General features: G+C 35.7%; 1 protein-coding gene and 1 long non-coding RNA gene across 2 annotated transcripts; both read left to right on the top strand.

Annotated features, from left to right (window-relative positions):
• The first annotated feature begins 1,228 nt into the window (after positions 1-1,228).
• Positions 1,229-23,942, top strand: LOC127875910 (asparagine--tRNA ligase, cytoplasmic-like). Its single transcript, XM_052420663.1, has 15 exons — positions 1,229-1,395; positions 4,325-4,407; positions 5,790-5,852; positions 7,095-7,187; positions 8,401-8,490; positions 8,986-9,135; positions 10,340-10,426; positions 11,055-11,198; positions 14,347-14,502; positions 17,143-17,264; positions 17,970-18,105; positions 19,523-19,636; positions 20,240-20,371; positions 22,067-22,198; positions 22,679-23,942. Exons 1-15 carry the CDS (start codon positions 1,356-1,358, stop codon positions 22,808-22,810), a joined length of 1,674 nt encoding a protein of 557 aa, XP_052276623.1. The 5' UTR covers positions 1,229-1,355; the 3' UTR covers positions 22,811-23,942.
• LOC127875919 (uncharacterized) lies at positions 12,613-14,146 on the top strand. The gene is made up of 3 exons (XR_008047513.1): positions 12,613-12,725; positions 13,202-13,839; positions 13,998-14,146. It is a non-coding gene; the product is annotated as an uncharacterized LOC127875919 (long non-coding RNA).
• Positions 23,943-24,780: the final 838 nt, after the last annotated feature.

The raw sequence follows: 24,780 nt of genomic DNA, 5'->3' as shown, positions 1-24,780 counted from the left end.
TCTATAGCCATATAAGGAATACTGCCACGCCCCCTGGCGGCAATGTTTTTCAAAGAACCGGAACCATTTTTGAACTCAACCAACATATTATTTAGAAAAACATTTTGACAAAGTTACATGAAGATTGGGCATCAAATGTGACTTCTACAGTGTTCACAAGGTTTTTATTTGTTTGACCTAGTGACCTAGTTTTTGACCCAGCATAACCCAGTTTCGAACTCAGTCAAGGTATCAATGGGACAAATGTTCTGACTAAGTTTCATGAAGATCGGACAATAAATGTGGCCTCTGGATTGTTCACAAGGCAAATGTTGACGCCGCACGACGCACGACGGACAAAAGGCGATCACAATAGCTCACCAACAGCTCAGGTGAGCTAAAAATGTAAATATTTATGATTTGTTGGGGATCCAAAAGACAAGGCACAATTGATGACAAAGGTTTTAAATTGTTGTGTTTGGGTACACAAACGAAGTGTAACGTATATAATTTCAGTGGCTACTTTATGAAGATAAAACGATAGAAGCAATCAATGGCTAACAACTAACTAACCAAGATCAGAGGTCAACATGCAGTTATACAGAACTTGGGGCGGGGCGGGGCGTTGCTACGCTAGGCGTGGCGTAGGGGCATTATCTTAATACACGACAAAAACTCACAAAATATATGGGCCTCGTTCTGGGAATATTTAGGGCTTAATGCATGTAAATTAAGTTTCTTCCAAGATTAGCCTGAGCAGTCTGCAAAGCCTAATCTGAAACAAGGGCTGTTTGTAAAACATGCATGCCCCCCATATGGGCTCTCCGTTGTAATGACAGCCATTGTGTGAATATGTTTTTGTCACTGTGACCTGACCTTTGACCTCGTGACCTGAATATCAATAGGGGTCATCTGCGAGTCATGATCAATATACCTATGAAGTTTCATGATCCTAGCCATAAGCGCTCTTGAATTATCATCCGGAAACCATTTTACTATTTCGGGTCATCGTGACCTTGACCTTTGACCTAGTGACCTGAAAATCAATAGGGGTCATCTGCGAGTCATGATCAATCTACCTATCAAGTTTCATGATCCTAGGCATAAGCGTTGACGATCGCCCTTCGATCGGAATTGTCCGAGGATTCCCGATTGCCGAGGGACGATCGCCGTCATGGCGGAATTGTCCGAGGATTCCCGATTGGTGTGTACACAATGCGGTCTTACTGACTAACGTAGTGACGTCACCATCTATGTATAGAATGCTTGTTCCGAGCTAGGCCGACTATTTCCGGTGTACACATGTCCATATTGACGTGCGTGTTGTCTGATGCAACGTTAGAAAATTTAAGTTATTTTTTGTCAACTCTGTTGTCATGACTGATGTTGCTGAAAAAGTTGCAGAAATGAGTTTGGGTATGCTTGTAATTTTACAATATTATCTTCTTTACTTATTGCTTTGTGGTAAAAAGAAACGGGCCGAACACGCGTCACCACTCCTTAATTATGCCGACAAGGTGCCTTAATTCGGACAGTTCTTAAATTCGGATACCGATATATTATCGTAAATATGGTTACAACAAACGGGTGGACGAATATTATGCACGCGCCTATCTTAGCACCAAAGGTTAACTTAAATAATTAACTGAGTTTTAATTGTAAAATGTGTATTCAACAAAATTTATGAATATATGAAATATTAAGCATTGTTAAGTATAGGAAAGAAAAAGTGAACTTCTAAAGCTAAAGTTCTATATTTTTTACCAGTTGCATTCACAAGCGGCATAAGCTGCTACCCGCTCACCCCCCCCCCCCCCCCCCCCCCCCCCCACTGCCACCTCCCCATAGGTACTACCCCTCAAAATTTTCAATTTTTTATACACAATAAAAAAATTTGTGTTTAAAAAATATTTTTTACCTGTATAAATGAAAAGGAATGTGACTGAGACCCTTGAAATACTGATCTCAGCACACCAGCCCATTTCTGTAGCTCACTGCTCAATCAACTTTCAACTGATTGGTTAATCTTGGTATCAAACAATCCAGAAGACTTCATACTTTAGTGATAAATAGGTTCCTGTTCTTACAGTGTTTAAGTTTTCCATAAAGCGGTCATCAAAGAGCATACTTGCAAAAACATTTATTAGACTCAATCTGGCTGCATTAAAAACAAATTGCAAGCATTAATTTGGTTTGACAGTCATAAAAATTGTAATTACACATATCTTACAATCAAAATTGAACGTTTGTAACACTTACTAACATAAATATCTCTCAGAGTCCAATCTGTTGCAAGCATCAGATTGCCAACCATTCAACGGGCTGTTTTCACACTAGCTACGTCATCTTTGAATTCACCTGGAAATATTTTACATGAAAGCCACACCTCTGTTATTAACCAATGAGAGCACAGCTTTGTTTAAAACAATTTCAACTCGAAGATGGTGTAGCGAGTGTGAACACAGCCCATTAAATAGTTGGAAAGCTGATGCTGATTAGAAACTGGCCTCATTCAGGGAGTCTACTACTTTATATAGATGAAGAAAAGTAACTTGTACAATCTTCTGAAACCACAAAACCCACTGGGTTTTGGTACAGGCCCGTACCCAGGCCATGGGCCCAGGGGCCCGGGCCCCCCCAGCTGGCTGTCGAACTATGATTTTTTTTAAATAATCGGCCCACTGCAATTTTTTCTCTCGTGCAAGGGCCCACAGTACACTTTCCCTCAAAACAAAAGAGCAGCTATGTTTTATTGTCCCTGATAAACAAGGGGATTAACGCTCGCAAATCGAGATAAGCTCCTTGGCAATTTTTCTTATCGCCTTGTACACACATCCCCGATCAGTCCCCCATTGTGATCATGAATGCTTCATCTATCAATGGTTGATGTAACATGTATTTTGATAAGTGCAGCGAATGGAAGCAACTGCTACAGGAGGTCGTAGACTATGGTCTGATAATTGCCGACGCAGGTTTTTTCCTTCTTTGAGAAGGCCCTAGACGTATTTTTCCCTTCTAAAAGATTAATTGGTGTTTTTTTTTGGAAACCTTTTATTGGGAATTTTAAGGTCCCAATATATACTTTTTGCATTGAGAATAGGGCCCTGAACTTGAACCGGAACAAAAACACTGACTAAGTTATTAAAACTGAGTATTGATAATTTTTGAAAGGAAATCACTGAAAAAGACTACGATGAGATAGTTAACATGTTTGTTTAAAAGAAAAGCAGATTCATAAATTTGCCGAACAATAGATAAGAATTTGGCAAAATTCAGTATTTAAAATAATTGAGTACTGAGAATTGAGTAATATCAACCTATTAATGGCTCATTGGTAAAAAAATGAAGATTGAAGCAACAAATTGATCTCATATAAGTTAACCTAATCCAGTGTAGAAAAATATTGTATAATTAAATTATCTCTTTCCTTAAATTTGCTTGAAAACAGTAAAATATGTTAAATTGATTATTTAAGACTTTCATTATTTCCCCTCAAAATTAGGCGTTTCGCGCAATTTTTTTCCTCAAAAATGGCAAGGTCTTTCCCAAAAAAATCAGAATTAAAAAAACGTGTGACGTTATTGATTTGTGAAAAAAATGGTGGAAGCAATACAAGCGTTGATGTGGATTATCGTCAGTTTAAACCTGTAAGTTTCGGAAATCTAAAGCTTTTAATATTGTTGTGCATTCACACCAATGTTTAAAGCTTAAGACTTCCGAAATGAGCTGATTTACTTGTTATATTCAATTAATTCGTATCACAAAATACGGTTTTTATAAGCATCAAAATTCACCTTGCAAAGTGCCAAATTAAAAAAGTATATATATAGGGAGGGGGGGGACCCCTCCCAAACCCTCCCCGGTTGGGCCCCCCCAGTAAAAAAATCCTGGGTACGGCCCTGTGGTATGTAACATCTTTAATTCTTGTATTTGGTATGTAATGGAATTGTATTTTGGCTCTCTACAAATACTGGCCACACCCAAAATTGTTTGTTTTTACAACTTGCTTCATATTAATTTCTGTTGCGTCAAAGTGTATTCATCACATTTCAAGTAATGCAACAATATCCAGTTTAACTCTGGTCCCATTGCAGTAAGTAATTCATAAGCTATTGTCACATGCTCATATGGGTCATGTATTATATTAATAATTAAGGAAGGATCAAAGGGCAACTACGAAACTTGAAACTATTATTTAGCCCACTTGTTGAACAATATTTCCATTGAAGTTCAGGACGGACAATGTACCAGTAATAGAAGACACTCTAATTAATAGTATTGTGAGAAATAATCTTGAACTATATAATCCACGATAGTAAATGTATTAACATGATTTCACTTTTAGGTGCATTGTATACATCAGAAGCAAGAGGATCTGATGAGTCAGGAGATGGCACAGAAGGCAAACCATTTAAAACAGTTATTCAGGTAAAGGAAGAATCAGTAGAACAGGGTTCAAAAGTTTCCTATTGTTCTAAAATCGCCATTGTCATTCATACATACCGGGTATAAGTTGTCAGTAAGAGGAAGCCTTCTTTATGATGTTGAATGTCATTACAATCAACATCGAGCAACTTCTCTTCTTGGTAGTTTCAACATTTTGCAATAGTAATCCTGTGTGTACCCTCAACCAAGCCAGCCTAAATTAATGAAGTTTACTTCATTGAAAATTGTCAGTCTATGTCAACCAAAACAGGCAAAAGCTATAAAGGGAACTAAATTAAAATAATTGTCTTATTAAAAAATAACAGATAAAAGGGCATATTATGGTATGATGAGTTGTCAGTCACTGCTGAGTATAATTCTGCTAATACATGTAATATCATTGTTTAATTATTTCAGAACCTTAATATGTACTTTTTAATATGTGGAAACATTACAGAAATTTCTGTTGTATGTACATATTGCAGCAGTGTGTATTGTATTCAGATATTTATGCCCCCCTTCAAAGAAGAGGGGGTATATTGTTTTGCACATGTTGGTCCGTCCGTCCCTCTGTCCACCGAATGGTTTCCGGATGATAACTCAAGAACGCTTAAGCCTAGGATCATGAAACTTCATAGATACATTGATCATGACTCGCAGATGAGCCCTATTGATTTTCAGGTCACTAGGTTAAAGGTCACGGTGACTAGAACCAGTATAATGGTTCCGGATGATAACTCAAGAACGCTTAGGCCTAGGATCATGAAACTTAATAGGTACATTGATCATGACTTGCAGCTGACCCCTACAGATTTTCAGGTCACTAGGTCAAAGGTCAAGGTCGCGGTGACTCGACACAGAAAAATGGTTTCCGGATGATAACTCAAGAACGCTTACGCCTAGGATCATGAAACTTCATAGGTACATTGATCATGACTCGCAGAAGACCCCTATTGATTTTCAGGTCAAAGGTCAAGGTCACAGTGACTCGAACCAGTAAAATGGTTTCCGGATGATAACTCAAGAACGCCTACGCCTAGGATCATGAAACTTCATAGATACATTGATCATGACTCGCAAATGACCCCTATTATTTTCAGGTCACTTGGTCAAAGGTCAATGTCACAGTGACTTGACATAGTAAAATGGTTTCCGGATGATAACTCAAGAAAGCTTACGCCTAGGATCATGAAACTTCATAGGAACATTGATCATGACTTGCAGATGACCCCTATTGATTTTCATGTCACTAGGTCAAAGGTCAAGGTCACAGTGACAAAAACGTATTCACACAATGGCTGCCACTACAACTGACAGCCCATATGGGGGCATGCATGTTTTACAAACAGCCCTTGTGTTTTATCTATTACAAAATATTATTGCAGGCCATGAGGCATGCAGGCCAGGAGCCATTCCCAACTATCTATGTAGACGGAGCAGATGGCCAGGTGGGTTAAAAGCTTCCTATGTCTTTACAGTTTAAACTTGTTCCTGTTTGCACTTAAGTAATGTTTTCTGTGCAAGCTTGGCATGCTTGAATAGAAGCTACTTTCATTAATTACCTAGTGTCATATCTTATTGAAGAAAGTACGAAAAATGGAAATTATAACTAACTTTTTTAGTCTGCATAAATAGAAGCTGATGTTCAATTTATTCATAATATAACTTACATATAGAAGATGCCAAGAAGTGGAACAAAATAATTGTAATTAAGTAACATTCGATGTTTTGGTCGCATTACATGTCTTCCATTAGTGTATAAAAATATGTTATACAAAGTTTAGATAATTGGTCCCAACTCACAAGTTTCTAGTAAATTTACATAATCTTGTGTGTTCTTTCCATGTTCTTTTTAGCTCGGCTGTTTTCGGAGAAAACCCGAGGTATTGTCATAGCCAGCTCATTGTCTGGCGTCATGCTAAAACCTTTACATTTTGTTAACCTTTTGAACATTGGCTCTAAAATCAAAGTGCTTCCACCTACAACTTTGAAACTTCATATGTAGATGGACCTTGATGAGTTCTACACACCACACCCATTTTGGGGTCAAAGGTCAAGGTCACTGTGACCTCTTAAAAAGAATATTCTGACAAGCTTTCATTTATTCAAAACTGCACCCGCAGCCGAGCGTTGGCACCCGTTATGTGGTGCTTTTGTTGATCTTTGTGACATTAATAATTGAACATTTTTATGACATTTTTTCTTACAAGGTTTAGACATATAACCTTTATGCTGTACAACCAGGGTAATAAGATACCCAGAATTTACCTTAACAAATACTCAGACATCATGTTGTTTCTAGATCTTCATAAGCTCCACCAGTATGTCAATAATGTCACTGCAACATCTGTCTCATGCCTCCATAATTCTGTATGGTGAAGATTATGAGAAATGTTTTGTGGATTATCAGATAAAAACTTCCTTTTTTCTCCAATATTTATAGACTATGATATTCATTGATGTGAAATAGTTTGGGACCAGTTAAGAAAAAACATTTCATTAACACAAATGATGTGTTTTACATTAGAAATCTAGTAGCACTCTTCATTCAAAGAGAACATAAAATTACATAGAAGCTTTCAATAGGTTTTCTGTTTTTACTAATGTAAAATTTCTAACATTTAATATGGAAACTCACAACATAACTTGAGAAAAAATATTTCATTATTACCGTTATTTTAATCTAACAGAATTTTGAGCCTGCTGCTAAATCCCAGTTGAAAAAGCAGCAAAAGATTTGGCAGAGAGAAGCTAGCAAAGCTGCCGATAAAGCCAAAAAAGATGTAAGTGTACTTAAATGTTTACATCTGGGTTTTCAACAGAATAATCATTTAAGGATCTTTTATATATTTCTATCAGATGTGAAAGTTTTAATGATGTATATAATTGTTGAACACTATTATATTTTTTAGAACCATCATCTCTCGTAACTTTTAGAGTGGTTTTGTACATAGATATATATATAATGATTTTGTACTGTTTTACTCTGTTTTTATGCTCAAAAGTGAGTTGTTAAAACTATTCTGTCTGTCTTCATGTATTTTAGTGTACAGTTAACTCTTGCAAACATATTTATCATTTAGGTACGATTTCGTGCAATGTTAATTGCAAACTTACACTAACAGCACAATTTGTTTAAGAAATAGGTGGACATATCTTGGACTGTCCTGCATCATTCGTTTCCAACAATGCATCAAACTTATAAAAGTTGTTATTTCTAAATCATAGAAAACTGGGGTTTCTGTTAATTTACATGAAGTACACGAGACTTTAATCCATGGCTTATGTTTGCTTGTTTAAAACTAAATGGACCCTCAATTTTTAGCCAAAAAGTTTTTCATAAGCATAAAAGCTTGGTTTAGTAATTGTTTGGTATTGCATTATTAGGCAAAGGTAGTAACATGATATAACATTACTATACTGTGGTAGTAACTGTGGCTTGGCATTATTAAACCGAATTAGTAACTTTGGTATTGCATTATAAAAGTAGTAATAACATCATTATAAAAGGGAGGTAATTACTGTGTGGTATTGCATTACAAAAGGGAGGTAATAACTGTGTGGTATTTTCTAATAAAAGGGAGGTTATAACTGTGTTGTATTGCATTATAAAAGGGAGTTAATACATGTGTGGTATTGCATTATAAAAGGGAGGTAATAACTGTGTGGTTTTTCATTATAAAAGGGAGGTAATAACTGTGGTATTGTATTATAAAAGAGTGGTAATAACTGTGTCGTATTTCATCATAAAAGGGAGGTAATAACTGTGTAGTATTTCATTATAAAAGGAATTTAATAAATGTGTGGTATTTCATTATAAAAGGGAGGTAATAACTATGTGGTATTGCATTATAAAAGGGAGTTAATACATGTGTGGTATTGCATTATTAAAAGGAGGTAATAACTATGTGGTATTGCATTATAAAAGGGAGTTAATACATGTGTGGTATTGCATTATTAAAAGGAGGTCATAACTATGTGGTATTGTATTACTAGGCAGAAGATTCTGAAAGACGTGAGAAAAACCTGGAAGAAGCCAGAAAGATTGTGTTGACCCAGGATGCAAGCCTGCCTGCTGCAAAACTAGTGTGTTTATGAGGACTACAAATAAGCATGAGCCCTTAGCCACTTACCTTTGTCCTGGCCCCTTATTTTTTTTTAGGGAGAAAACTCATTGGTTTCTTCTGAAAAAAGTACTGAAGGAACAAGTGTGGGAAATTTTGGTCAACATGTTTGTTTTCCAGTTTATACACATGTTTTATTTATCATCTATGTGTGCTGTTCAACATTGTCCTCATATATTAATCACAATTACCATCATGGTCCATAGGGATGACTACATGATGTGTTAATAACCAGTATTTTTTCTCCTCAAAAAGAAATTAATAAAAAGAAAAAAATATAACATAGTTACAGCTCAGACACATTTCAGAATTTAGGATTCAGCTGACAGATATTGCAACACCATCGCCCTATTGCAGTTGTTTATATTTTTAATATTCCTCTGTATCATGGCTTCTTTAATGCAGTTCTATTCAATTGTAAATACCAAAATAAATAACCCAGTTTAATCGGTATCAGATAAAGATCCGGGAATCCGGTTCCAACCGCAATATACGTGTGAAGTTGTATGGCTGGGTTCATCGACTGAGGCGCCAGGGAAAGAATCTCATGTTTGTGGTCCTTAGAGATGGCACTGGATTCCTGCAGTGTGTCTTCACTGACCTGCTTGTACGTATTGAAAGTTGTCTTAATACTTTGAAAAAAACATGTATATGAGGCCTATTAATGATAAAACATGGTTCCCAATGTTGATATAAAAAACTCATTCCATGTAAAGAATACTTGAAAAGATATCTCAAGAAAAAAATAAATAATTAAACTAAATATAGACTTTGAAGGGAATCTAAGAAAGATCGTATAATGATAAGAAACACTGGGAGGCATTGCAGAGAACATCAAGATAACTATCTTGTGCCAAAATAATACTATGGGGCCTTTGTCTCTTTCAGTGACTTCTTTTGTTCTCGTGATGTAAGTTGTGTTTGCTTAAAAAAATGTTTCATATATATTTGCAGTCATTGAACTTTAAAGTTTAAAAAATGATGAGGTAAAAGTCACTTAAAATGTGGTTATGTTAGAAGTTCAACTTATTCAACTGTCATAAACTTATTTTGTCATCCCTCGCCCAAGGCATTGTCCGTCTGTTTGTGCATCCGTCTGTCACAAACTTTTCAGGGCTATATCTCAGAAACTATATAAGATATTAACATGAAATTGCATCTGTGTATAAATATCAACGAGGAGATTAAGTGCAATGCATAAAAACCATAACCCTATGCTTTCATAAATGAGGGTTATTTCCCTTTGTTGTTTTTGTATGTTGTAACTTTTCAGGGCTATATCTCAGTACTATAGAAGATGAAACTTTCTTGATGCATATATATCAATGAGGTTTAATGCAATGCATAAAACAATTACCCTACACTTAATTATTATTTTTAGGATTATACCGTAAATCAAGGGATTTGTACCCATCCATAAACAAAAAATATATTAGTGGGATATCAATACAAATAATTTGCTAGTTTTCATGTAAACAGTACGTTTAACAAAACTGCTTCAACATACACAATATCAATGATTTTGAAAATGTGCAGTTATTTTGATGGAATGGGACCATAGAATTTACAATGTATTTTACATGCTGTTGAATGATTGATATTAAATAATACATATCATTATCACATGGTCTATCTACTGTCGTATGATTATCTAATTTCCAACCATCTTGCATTAAAGTAACTAACAAACCTATTACATAATATATTGATATTTTGAATCATGATTTTAGTACACAGTTGTATACACAGTAGGGATATAAATAAATAGTCACATAAAAACAAAACAAAAAATGCCTCCATTCATATTTTAGTGCCAATCTTATGATGCTTTGACATTAGCCACTGAAGCTTCTATCTGCATATATGGTGTCATCAAAGAGCTGCCTCAAGGAAAAACGGTAAGCTGTCTTTAATGGTCAAAAGGTGAGAATCATTTTCGAGATTCACTAGTTCCTGTATTCTAAGTGTTCTAAATTCCTTGAAGCTGGCTCATTCATCAAAATATTATAATTCTGTTTGAGAAATGTTTGACCTATTTACAGAGTTAACGTTACTTACTGATTAAATTCACTGTTTAAAATCATGAGAAAAATCGGATATCCTAAATGTAAAAATAAACCTTCATGTTTGCAGGATAATGAAAAAGCAAAACATATAAACATTTCTTGACTATATATAACATTTGTTAGATTTAACTCGCCATTGAAGCTCAAGTTTAAGCCCATTATTAGTTATTTATTTAAACCTTTATCCCTTAGATACATATTTTACACATGTGTAGTAAGAAAGTTACATTTTATTAAAGACCTTTCTTACTGCATTCAAGTTTTAAAGGCTTGTTTCCAACCCTTAGTTACTGATGAGCAGCAAACAGCATAAAACTTGAACAGACTGCAAGTTACTTGGAGGCTGGTCTGGTTTTATGCTGTTTGCACATAACCATTTTCGCTATGCTTCTGAGTCGTAAAGGGTTAATTACAATGCTACTAAGTCAAACCCCAGACAATTTACATGTGGCCCTTGCAGGCTCCTGGTGACCATGAGATGAGCGTAGACTACTGGGAGCTTGTGGGCCCCTCGCCACCAGGTGGGGCAGACAACCTGCTCAACGAGAGTGCCCATGTGGATGTGCAGCTCGACAACAGGCACATCATGATCCGCGGAGAAAACGTGGGTAGCTTTAGTAATTGTCCAGTACAATCATGTACTATTTACAGGCACATAATTGATTCATGGACAAAATGTTCATAGCTTTCGTAATCAACCAATTCTTGTAGGTCATGTATTCACATCATGATACGAAGAGAAAATGTGTATAGCTTAAGCAGGGATCATATTTTCCAGCAACATCAATCGGTCTGGATTTAAATGGGGAAAAAGTGTCCGAAAATTTTTATCCGAAATTATGACAAATTACGTTAAAATATATACCATTGATTTTGCCATTCATGAAAAGGGTATAATAACGTACAAGTTAAATTGCCTTAAGTATTTCTTTTAACGGAACATAGGAGTTTTTTCAATTGGTTTTATCATTAGCTATTTAATTGTTGTTTCGGTAACTGTTTTATCTGACTTTTCATTAATAATCTGTGTAAGTCTATACCGATGTTTTAAATCATTGTCGACTCGATAATAGCTTACACACATGCATTGAATCTAACAAATGTCTGTGCGTAGGTTGGCTACTGGCAATAATAAAACCAAATAGTTGAAAAACAATTTGTGTACATTATAGTTTGTTGTCGAATAAACCACGGCCGATAGTTAAGATGCGTAGGGATTAAATCACGAGTGCGAAACACGAGTGATTAAAAACCACGCATCTTAACTTCCGGTCGTGGGTTATTCAACAACAAACAATAAAGGACACAAATTATTTCGATTCTATCACGATTTTTACTTAAGATTTATACAATGTATATTATTTTTCTTGTGTACTATTTTATGTGAAGTTAATTTATTGCCGGATTATTACGCTGGTGGAAAATGTATCGGCATGTATTGTTTAGTTACAGCGCGTGCTTTCAGTGTATAAGGTCCGCCCACAATTATTGCACAATATCCGATTTTCTTCTTTGTTTATATGAAAGTTTACTGACTGTATCATGCATGAAATGCACAATTTCCACGAGGATAACATCGAGGTTTTAATCTCCGAAGTAAAACTGTCCACGATTTTATCGTGGACGAGCACACATTATGAACAGATTAGTGTGCTAGGTATAAGCCAGTGAAATTATCGTTTGATATTGACACTGGGTTATTCACGCTTGACTGATACACAACCGCACGAATCTTCGTTGTTTGGGGTTACACGCTGATACTAGTCGGCTGAGGTGCAATAGACTGGTCCTGACCGGTTTAGAGACTGCAGTAAATGGTTTATCACACCTAATCGAGATAAGAATGTAATTAGGGTATGCTAGCATGTGCACTGCGTAATCGATTTCATGACATGGGAATTTTAGCAAACAGAATCGGACCGACTCTTTGGGATTTTCAATCGGTCTTTCATGACCCGAATCGGTCTAGGACCGACAAAACCGAAAAAAATATGATCCCTGAGCTTAAGTAATAGACCAATATTTGTAGTTCATGTATACACATCATGATACATAGAGAAAACGTGTATAGATTAAGTAATAGACCAATATTTGTAGTTCATGTATACACATCATGATACGTAGAGAAAACGTGTATAGCTTAAGTAATAGACCAATGTTTGTAGGTCATGTATACACATCATGATACATAGAGAAAACGTGTATAGATTAAGTAATAGACCAATATTTGTAGGCCATGTATTCACATCATGATACGTAGAGAAAACGTGCATAGATTAAGTAATAGACCAATACTTGTAGGTTATGTATACACATCATGATACGTAGAGAAAACGTGTATAGATTAAGTAATAGACCAATATTTGTAGGCCATGTATACACATCATGATACGTAGAGAAAACGTGTATAGATTAAGTAATAGACCAATATTTGTAGGCCATGTATACAAATCATGATACGTAGAGGAAATGTGTATAGATCAAGTAATAGACCAATATTTGTAGGCCATGTATACACATCATGATACGTAGAGAAAATGTGTATAGATTAAGTAATAGACCAATATTTTTAGGCCATGTATACACATCATGATACGTAGAGAAAAGGTGTATAGATTAAGTAATAGACCAATATTTGTAGTTCATGTATACACATCATGATACGTAGAGAAAACTTGTATAGATTAAGTAATAGACCAATATTTGTAGGCCATGTATACACATCATGGTACGTAGAGAAATCATTGGCAGATTTAGTAATCCTCCAACCATTGTAGGTCATGGATTGTCAAGCCTGGTAACCACTGGTCGCTTTCCTACTAAAATCTGTATTATACAGATTGACTATCGCAGGAATATTGGTTTTCTAATGTCTGTCTGTTGGTGTATCCGTCTGTAAGTCTGTTGAGAGAGAATAGTAAAGTTTATCATAAAATAATAACCAAAATATTAACCAATTAGGGCCTTAATTATGGACCTCAGTTTTAAGCTGATCCTGAATATTTCGAGAAAATGTGTGTTTGTTAACTTAATAGAAGTTGGATTGTTGAATTTTTATGCCCCCTGATTGATAGATCGAGGGTATATTGTTTTTGGCGTGTCTTTCTGTTTGTCATTCTGTCCCAAAACTTTAACCTTACAGTAAAGTTTTGCAATAACTTTTGAAATATTGAACATAGCAACTTCATATTTGGCATGCATGTGTATCTCATGGAGCTGGACATTTTGAGTGGTGAAAGGTCAAGGTCATCCTTCAAGGTCAAAGGTAAAAAAACAACTAAAAACACTTTAACCTTACAGTTAAGTTTTGCAATAACTTTTGAAATATTGAACATAGCAACTTCATATTTGGCATGCATGTGTATCTCATGGAGCTGCACATTTTGAGTGGTGAAAGGTCAAGGTCATCCTTCAAGGTCAAAGGTCAACAACAACAAAAAGCGGCGCATTAGGGGGCATTGTGTTTCTCACAAACACAACTCTTGTTCCCAATAACAAGCTTTTTCTCTTGATTTATAAAATAAAGCCATTCAACCAATTTCATATCTGTGTCCCAAAGTTTCCTTTTATCTTTTCAAAATGAACAAACTTCTTTTAACTTAGAGCTTACAAAGCCTTTTTAAAAGCATCTCTTGTTGATCTACATTCTCCATTGTGATATATCTGTGTTTGATTCATTTTGATATAACGGTAATCCAAGTATGGATACATTTTTGTTTGTTTTTTAAAAATTTATCACATGACCTTTACAGACGTCCAAAATATTGAAGATGCGCTCAGTGGTGATGCAGGCCTTCAGAGAACACTATTTTGCTAATGGCTATTTTGAAGTTACTCCACCCACACTTGTGCAAACGCAGGTCGAAGGCGGTTCAACCCTATTTAAATTCAACTACTTTGGACAAGAGGTATTGGTTAAAGTTTAAATCCGTCCACTTACCTTGATTGCATTTAAAGCCTTTGGTTTTTAATGTCAGTGTCCTGGGAAACACCAGATCTTCAATTTAGTGATTTTGAACCCTTTTTATTTAAGCTCATACATGTATAAACTGAGACCCTAAGACTTAATAAGACACTAGACCTTTTCTAGGTAGAATTTAGTGTTCTGAAAGATTCTTGTATTATATAGCTTCCCAAGTGGCGATCACAACCAAAAGGTCTTGTTCGCAGAGCAGACACCATACCCACTAATGAGATTTAGGTGTACCTGTACACAGCTTACTGTAAATTCAGTCCCCTGAGCAATACTGATGATGAGATTGCTCTGTTGTGGTCAACACGTTGTAATTCATGAATAGTAAAATACTGGTATTTGTTGTCAACAAGATTTCATTAATTTTATTTTCTCGGCGTTTTCGGAGAAAACCCGAGGTATTGTCATAGCCAGATCGTTGTGTTGTCTGACGTCCGCGTCATGCTAAAACCTTAACATTGGCTCTAAAATAAAAATGCTTCCATCTTCAACTTTGAAACTTTATATGTAGATGCACCTTGGTGTGTTATACACGCCACACCCATTTTGGGTTCACTAGGTCAAAGGTCAAGGTCATGTATTGTCATCACCTTGGCGTCGGCCACCGGTTTAGTTTTGCGTTTAGGTCCACTTTTCTCATAAAGTATCAATGCTATTGCATTCAAACATGGTACACTTACTTACTATCATGAGGGGACTGGGCAGGCAAAGTTAGATAACTCTGGCGTGCATTTTGACAGAATTATGTGCCCTTTTTATATTAGAAAATTGAAATTTTTGGTTAAGTTTTGTGTTTAGGTCCATTTTATTCCTTAAGTATCACAGCTATTGCTTTCATACTTGCAGCACTTACTAACTATCATACGGGGACTGTGCAGGCAAAGTTATGTATCTCTGACTGGCATTTTGACGGAATTATGGGCCCTTTATACTTAGAAAATTGAAAATTTGGTTTTAGTTTTGTGTTTTGGTCCACTTTACCCCTAAAGTATCATAGATATTGCTTTCATACTTGGAACACTCACAAACTATCATATGAGGACAGTAAAGGACAAGTTGCATAACTCTGGTTGTCATTTTTACAGAATTATGGTCCTTTTTTGACTTAGTAACTTTGAATATATGGTTTAATTTTGTGTTTAGATCCACTTTACTTCTATAGTATCAAGGCTATTGCTTTCAAACTTCAAATACTTTCATGCTATCATGAGGGTACTGTACCTGGCAAGTTGAATTTTACCTTGATCTTTGAATGACCTTGACTCTGAAGGTCAAATTATTAAATTTCGCAAAAATTTCCATGACTTCGTTATTTATGATCAGATTTGATTGATACTTTGACAAAACAACTCTTACATGACATACTACAATAGACTCCACCCAAACCATCCCCCATGACCCCCCCCTCCCCAATCCCCCCCCCCCAATTTTTTTTTTAAAGATCATCTAATAAATGACCACCGCACCCTCACCACACTACCCCGCCTCAACCCCCCCCCCCTATTTTTTTTTTTTTTAAACAGGTTTTTTTTTGCATTTTTGGAAGATAATTTAATAAATGACCACACCCCCACACTATACACCCTCTCCACTCCACCCCTCCCTCCTTTGTGATTGAAATTGAATTGAATCCCTTCACCTTTAAAAAGAAAAATAGATGAGCGGTCTGCACCCGCAAGATGGTGCTCTTGTTCAAAACTGCACCCGTAGCCGAGCGTGGCACCAGTTACGCGGTACTCTTGTTTAATATGCTGCTGCTGTAGGTAACCATGAACGTATCTTTTTATAAGAATTTGAAGTTGATATCGACGTTCAAATACTTCACATGCTCAATGTATACATATTTAAAAAAAATGTCCTTTAATCAATGGGTTGAGGAAGTTGGTTATTGCATTGATAGACAGATAGATTTTAAAGGCCCTGTATGGGAAAACTGGGTATATTGCATGTGTGTCAATGCATTATTCCAGATTAGCCTGTGGAGTCTGCACAAGCTAATAAGGTTCAACAATTTCTACCTAAACTGGATTTTCCTTTTGAAGAGACTGCTTATAAACACAAATTCTTTAAAGCGGAAATTGTCATACTTTATTTGCCTGTGTGGGCTACACTGGCTAATCTGTGATAACACTTTAACCCTTTGCATGCTGGGAAATTTGTCGTCTGCAAAAATGTCATCTGCTGAATTTCTAAAATTAGCATTTTCTTCGATTTGTTTCAAAGAATACTATCAGAATAGCAAACAGTTTGGATCCTGATGAGACGCCACATTCAGTGGCGTCTCATCTGGATCCAAACTGTTTGCAAAGGCCTTCAAAATTCGGTTCCAGCACTGAAAGGGTTAAGCACATGCATTGAGTCCAGTTTTTACAGACAGCGACTCATATCATAGCCAGATTGTAATATGTTATTGCTTATTTTGTGTTTATATATTTATATGGTGAACATATCTTTGATGAATCTACAATTATGGTAGTACTAACATGTCTTTTCATTTTCATCTATGACAACACAATTGAAAGTCTGCAATTACTTGTCTCTTACTACAACCCTCCATTGCACACTTGTATTTCAGGCGTATTTGACCCAGTCCTCACAGCTGTACTTGGAAACTGCCCTACCGGCTATGGGAGATGTGTTCTGTATTGCAAGTTCTTACCGGGCGGAAAATTCGCGCACCAGAAGACATTTAGCAGAGTAATTTAAGCTCTATTTGTCCGCCATTTTGGAAAAATTACCTGACCTTTGAACTTTCTTAATTTTAGTGTAAATGAAGGTTCATTGAACATTTATATGAATCAACATAAAACTTAAACTAACTAAAAAAAAAAGATGGTCTAATGTGGCCATAATTCTTACATCTTTATTTCTTGTTTTCTTATTCATCCCCTACCAGTGTAAGCAGTGGGGTCTATATGTAGGTTTATCACAGGTCTGAATGTGTTCTTTTCCGAATCTGGATTCTGTGCAAAAAGTACTTACGGTAGATTTTTCGTAATGAAGACTTTATATCAGTTATTTGTGGGACAAAAATTTTCCCTGCTAATAAATAAATACTAATTAAAATCTGGAATAGGCGCTTACTCAAAAAGTAAATGAATGATAGGTTTATGGAACTTGATGTGTGAATAGAGGGTCATATAGAGTCTATGCATGTTATTTCATTTTTGTCCTTAGACAAAAACTGTGGTTGCTATGATAACAGGTGACAAATTAAAATCTGGATCCTTCTATAGCTGAAAAAGTACGAAAGACATATGAGGAATACTCATGTCTGTTTTGTTGGTCTCTCTGTGACAAAGCTCGTGTTTGATATAGGTACAAACACTATTCCAGACCATCTGTATTCGTAACTCTTTCTGTTGTGTGTTCTAAACTATTTTTATTTTGCTTTCTTTGCAGATATACCCACGTTGAAGCGGAATGCCCCTTCATCAAGTTTGAAGATCTGCTGTGCAGGCTGGAAGATCTAGTATGCGATGTTGTGGATAGAATCCTGAAGTCCCCTTTTGCAGAAATAGTGTATGAACTCAACCCTGTAAGTCATTAACGTCACAATCTCTGATGCTGGAAGATACTTTTACATTTTTACACAGCATAATACAAGTACTGCACACTTTTAACAGCGTTTAACACTACTCTTTATGTATAGCTATTGCTGTCATGCTGTTTTATCCATGTAGGGGTTTCCAGACCTTCTGGAACTTCATATTCAAGGCTGGTAATGTTAGGTGAAAAGTTTGGCAGTCCTTACTGTGAAAAGTTTGGCAGTCCTTACTGTGAAAAGTTTGGCAGTCCTTACTGTGAAAAGTTTGGCAGTCCTTACTGTGAAAAGTTTGGCAGTCCTTACTGTGAAAAGTTTGGCAGTCCTTACTGTGAAAAGTTTGGCAGTCCTTACTGTGAAAAGTTTGGCAATTCTTACTGTGAAAAGTTTGGCAGTCCTTACTGTGAAAAGTTTGGTAGTCCTTACTGTGAAAAGTTTGGTAGTCCTTACTGTTAAAAGTTTGGCAGTCCTTACTGTGAACAGTTTGGCAGTCCTTACTGTGAACAGTTTGGCAGTCCTCACTTTTAGGTGTGGGAAGTTGTCAGGATTTTGTTGGAGTTTAGGTACTACTGACCGCAATTTTGAAAGAGTTGAGCCAAATTTATCAATAAATTACTCCTTACTATATTAAAGTTACTTTTTCATTTATTCCAGCCCTGGTAAGTTTAAACATGTCTTGCTTGGCGAAGGTATTGCACTGCCCCTAACTTGTTAATGCCTTAAGAGATTCTAATGTTAAGTATTCTCCAGGACAAGATTATTTGTTTTCATAACATGCCAAATTCTTAATTGATTTAGAATGGTACATAAGGCATGTGTTCGATTTTCAAATTGCTATAAGCAACTTTGACCCAGAAATTATATGAATTATATTTTGTTGTTGGCATTTAAAATAAAACATTTTTTTTTTCAAAGATTGTTGTTAAATAGGCACTATTTTACATTGAAGTGCAGTAAGGATAAACTGATATACAAGAAAAAAACGTGACCAGCCATTAGATGATCAATTACAAATACAAATTTTCAGCAGGTACCTTGGTAAAGTCCCTTTATTGTCCCCTACTGGTTTCACCAGAGGGGACCCAGGTTTGCGCTCTGTGCGTCTCTCTGTCTGTCACACTTTTCTGGAACCTGCGATAACTTTAACAGTTCTTCATATTTTCTCATGAAACTTGTAACATGGATCGATTGCAATATGGACATTATGCACATAATTTCATTTTGTTGCTACATCAAAAATTCTGGTTGCTATGGCAACAAATATTTTTTTAAATAAAAAAATCTGACAATGATGGAGCCGGTAGGGGACATATATTGCTTGGCAATAGTCTTGTTTTATCTTCCAAGTTATTGGCAGTTCTGTTTCTCCAAATCTATATGTCAGGTGAAAAATGATTCATCCCATTTTCAGGACTTTGTAGCCCCAAAGAAGCCATTTAGAAGGATGGCATACACTGAAGCCCTCGTGTACCTGAAAGAGAACAACATAACCAAGGATGACGGATCATTTTATGAGTTTGGAGATGTGAGTTATACAATATCAATTGTGTCGTGTTCTGAGAAAACTGGGCAAAATTCATGTGCCTAAAGTGTCATCCCAGATTAGCCTGTGCAGTCCGCACAGGCTAATAAGGGACGACACTTTCTGCTTTTACTAGATTTTCGGTAAAAAGGGACTTCCTTTAAACGAAAAATACCATTAAAGCGGAAAGTGTCGTCCCTGATTAGCCTTTGCAGACTGCACAGGCTTATCTGGGACAACACTTTACGCACATGCATTAAGCCCAGTTTTCCCAGAACAAGACACAATTTATTATTAGGTTTTCATTCTCTTAAAATTATGCTGTGAACATGTAAGTTTGGAGTTCTCAGACATCATATGTTATATGCCCACTACATTATGCATTGAGATGCTTGAGAACTTTAACCTTGTGTGAGAACTAATATGTTTGCCATAAATAGGCCCACTAGGTTATGCAGCTAGCTTCATATCTGAGTCAGAAGTTAATAATATTATTATTTTATTATACTACAGTCAAAATGATTGCTAAGCTAAGCACAATTAATTATTTTTCTTTCACTATTTGAATTTCGTGGATTAATAGTTCAATGTGTTTTCCTATAACAGGATATCCCAGAGGCCCCTGAACGCAAGATGACAGACCAAATTAACGAACCAATATTCCTGTGCAAGTTTCCAGCAGAAATTAAATCCTTTTACATGCCCAGATGCAAAGATGACAAACGTTTGACAGAATCGGTAAGAAAAGTTTGGGAAAAGGGTTCATGATAGTAGAAGTCATCCAGAATTTTTTCCTCACTAAAATGGGTCCGTTAAACAAATTAAAATTACAGTAAAACAATAATATTTCATAACTCAATAAAAGGATCTGCAGAAGACAGTTGTTTTTTTGTGTCTTTGATTCTTTCATATGATCAAATTATAATAAATTAAAGTACATCCAAAATGAAAGTTACTGATACTTGGGAAGTGTGCATGTCAGAATATGACAAAGCAAAATATTGATTACCTTCTTGTCACTGTAAAAGTCAGTGTGAGATATAAGAAAGGTCTATCAGCATGATATGCACAATGATTTGACAAGGCACATGTTAAAAGATGCTATTGCTATTTTTAGAAGAAATGTTATACAGTCAATCTTGTATATAGAGACCACTAAAGGGAGTAACCAAAAGTGGTCTCTTAATAAAATGGTCTTTAAATTAAAAAAGGGCCAGTTGGGATGAATGCGGACCTTTGATTTTAAAGCCAGATATAGGATTATCTCCTGTTGACACAGCGATTTCAGCTTTTGTAATCAAATGAATCTAAATATAAATAAAATGAATAAAACAACTTTTTACTTAAAAAAAGTTGTGTTTGTTCTCTCTAATTCTAAATACAAAGTATTAAAATAGTTTGCACGGAGAATGGGTTTTTCCGATTCCAAACTCATTCGCGATTAAATTTACGTGCACTTTTGCTGTTCGACACTTCCAATACCCGAATTTTCTCATTTAACGTTAATACTTTCCGTTTTGACATTTTAATTTCTGCATGGAAGCTTATATATATATCTGACTCGATAATGGGTCATAGGGAAATAAATTAAACACCTTGATTGAAAACTAAATAAACACGCCTGATTGGAAAATTTGCTAACACACACTTATTAACATAATAACAATTACATTTTTTAATGACCAGATTTCGCTACATGTTACCGATTAATAGTTTATTTTTTACACTTGAGAACACTGTGAAAATGTTTGTCACGTTGGCGCATTGTTTCTGCAATAAAGTCGGCGATAAAATTTGCCACTTATTGCCCAGATAGTAAACTCGTTAACCTGTAGACTGTTGGCAATACCTCACTGTATTATTCGACACCAAAAATTGATACGCAGTCAGCACCGGTCATCGAGACAAAGGAAAATGGCTGGTGTGAAATCAAAACAAAGGTGTAATCGTTCATGTTTTCTGCTTAGATAAGCAATTAACACTGATTTGTCCCTGAACGGTCAACAGATTTACCACTTTTACCTTAACGCGGTCACTTAATTCAAGACTTGGGCATCAAAAAACACTAAAATCAGCGGTCACTGGTCGCGTAAGACAAAAGTCGCTTAATACAATATGAAAATATAGTTAAAACGCTCGGGCGGGATTTAAAGTGGTCGCATAAGACAAAAGTCGCTTAATTCAAGTGGTCGCAAGCACAAGATTGACTGTAATACAATATAACAATATAAAATAATCATTTACGTTTATTCTTTAACCGAACAAATAGTGCTGTAAAATTGGAACCAAAGGGCAAAGGCCATCCCTTAAATTTTACTGAATGTGTCTTTCATTCAAGCCATGTGTGGGCAAGGCTGTGGATGGTCCTAAGGCTAAAAATACACACTCCCAATTTGGGTTCCCATCGTCTTATATTGTTTATGACCCCCACAGGTTGACCTGCTGATGCCCAATGTGGGAGAGATCATCGGGGGCTCCATGAGGATATGGGACTATGAGGAGCTCCTGGCAGGGTTCCAACGGGAGAAGATTGACCCCACTAACTACTACTGGTACACCGACCAGGTATCTATTGTCAGAGAATAGTTTTACATTTCAAACGTTTTCCAAATCTTTTTGCAAACATGGTCATTTTAAGGTTTGTTAGTATTTTTTGCGAATATTCAGTTGAACATGTAAATATTTGTGCAAATTAAAATTAATGATTAAGATACGAGATAAAGAGTATAACTGGTTATTATTAAAATACAGATAGGTGTATTAAGCAAGGTTTGGAAACCATGAACCATGTGCCTGCTTGAGTGGTTATGTTTTGGTGCCTAGCAAGTAAAGCTGTCTCTATTGGACACTTACCTGTATTTTAAAAAGCTCCCTTGCAGAAAGCTTTATATAGCAGTCACAATGGTTGAGTGAATGAACATGCATTTGAGCTTGTCGGACTAAAACTTTGTCGTTCATTGCGTAATTGTTAAAAATAAAATCATGTGATGGTGTGTCATCAGTTTTCCCATAGCAAGGCGCCATTGATAAATTGCATGTTTTCAGAGGAAGTATGGCACGTGCGAGCATGGCGGGTACGGTCTGGGGCTGGAGAGGTTCATGTGTTGGATCCTGAACCGATACCACATCCGGGAGGTGTGTCTCTACCCGAGGTTCATAGAGAGGTGCAGGCCATAAACAGATTAGAGGCATGTTTCTGCTGCCAAGCTGAGGTGGTTACCATGCGTACCATGGTCTTCTTGATATAGTGATTCGTGTTTTTATTGAACAAAAGACCAGTGTCCCATAATTTTCTGTATACACATTGTATTTTCAGATATGTTTTTTCGTTTGTTTGGTGAGATTGCTAATACTTTTTTCTTAGCTTAAGTAACTGTGCATACAAGTACAAATTATTGATGCAGCATTTAAATTTTAATTTAATCACCTATAGATTTTTTGCATGTTTCTAATTCAGACAAATAAACCACCTACAAATGCAATAATTATATTTTTTTCTTATATTGTATTTAGTGTGCTTTCTTTAATTTATTATGTTATAATTATGAATGAGATGAAAATTATGTATTTTATTAATGTCTGTGTTTTTGTTATTCAGCAAAAGTGCTATGAAAACAACAGTAAGCTGTTTTGATTGTATACATTATAAACTGTCTATTCCATAGATGTCAACGATAGTAAGTTCATGGAACAATAACTTAAATGAAAAAGATTTGAGATATTGTGAATTGAATGAAATGCCCTTGGTAAGGTGTAGGTTAACCTGACTCCTGTTTTGTGCACGTCACTGCTGTGGCTCCATTGATATTTATCATGTTGTAACTAGGATGGACAATTGTATTTACCATTGATGACAATTTTAAAAAAAAGTTTATATCAAGTGGATTGAGTCTGTTTAGAAGTGTTAATTAATATAAGAGAGTTTGTCAAAAATGTTCGCTTACGTCACAGGGGCAATCAATAAGTTAACAAAATAGCTTCAACAAATATAGTGGGCGCGTGCATGTTTTAAATAAAACCATTTTCTTAAAACTTTTAATCCATAATGTAAACCTTTTTCAATCGCTATTGTAAATCATTTTTATTGCATATTTCTACATTAAACATCTTTTTGAAAGAGATTACTCCTTTGATGGTTTTTGGTTGACAGTCTCCCTAAATATCTTTCAGGAAGTTAAATAAAATTTATTGGGATACTCTGTTAAATAATATTTCATACATCAGAAAACATTACAGATATATGCTTACATTTATTTATGTTCTAACGTAACATTGTGTTGTGGGCTTCTAATAAATACACTCTTCTGTTGTTTTTTTATTTCTTATGCCACATTTTATTGAAGCATTTTATTGAACCTTCATCGCTGACAGTTTGGGCAACTGGAACCAACAATATGTGGGCCCTTCCTTATGCAAGGTTTTCGCAATCATGCGATCTTCAACGAATGCCACGAATTGCAAGGCAAAATTGATCGTGGACTTTCTGAGATTTTAGGCATCGCTACTACGCGTCCAAACGTATATCATCTACCGACACACTCATGGTAACAGCGCTAGGGAGCTGACTTGGTTGTGTAGTTTTACACTCAAATCTATGGCGTACCATTTGGGTCGAAAGTCAACAAGACCTAGGTAAAAAGAGAAATGCACTTCGACGTACAATATGTACGTCTAAGTACATTTTTTTGTACTTCGACGTACAAAATTGTGATTCAACGTACAGTTTTTATTGCACATATTTGTGACAGTATTTTCTACAATATCATAAACATAAATCAGGAAAAACAACTGAGCCCTGAGGGACACCGGCATTTACTGCAAATGACTGCGACTTCGCAGAGCCGACAAATAATTATTGGGTACAATGCGACAAGTAACTTTCTGTTCAATTTAGTATATTTCCACATATTCTATTTTGGATAAGAGACCCTGATGTCAAACTCGGCCCAACGTCTTGAATATATCGCAGAATATCATACAATTAAGTTTCTTATCGTCAATAGATCGAACAAGTTGATCAAATATACCAATATTTTAATATTCTGTTGAATGTCCTCATAGAAATCCTGACTCCAATAAATTAAATTGTGTGCAATATATAATGGTTATACACGTGTTTATATACAACACGCTCCATGTTTTCATAA

The sequence above is a fragment of the Dreissena polymorpha genome, chromosome 4, assembly GCF_020536995.1.
Source record: "Dreissena polymorpha isolate Duluth1 chromosome 4, UMN_Dpol_1.0, whole genome shotgun sequence".
In the NCBI taxonomy this organism is placed as follows: domain Eukaryota; kingdom Metazoa; phylum Mollusca; class Bivalvia; order Myida; family Dreissenidae; genus Dreissena; species Dreissena polymorpha.
This window is presented reverse-complemented; position numbering and strand designations above follow the sequence as displayed.

Bases quoted from the DNA above. Each gene is read 5' to 3' on its own strand.
- LOC127875910 (XM_052420663.1), top strand. From the start codon at position 1,356: ATGACTGATGTTGCTGAAAAAGTTGCAGAAATGAGTTTGG. The intron at 9,136-10,339 runs GTACGTATTGAA...TTCATATTTTAG, and splicing joins GTGTCTTCACTGACCTGCTT to TGCCAATCTTATGATGCTTT. The intron at 17,265-17,969 runs GTAATTTAAGCT...CTTTCTTTGCAG, and splicing joins ACCAGAAGACATTTAGCAGA to ATATACCCACGTTGAAGCGG.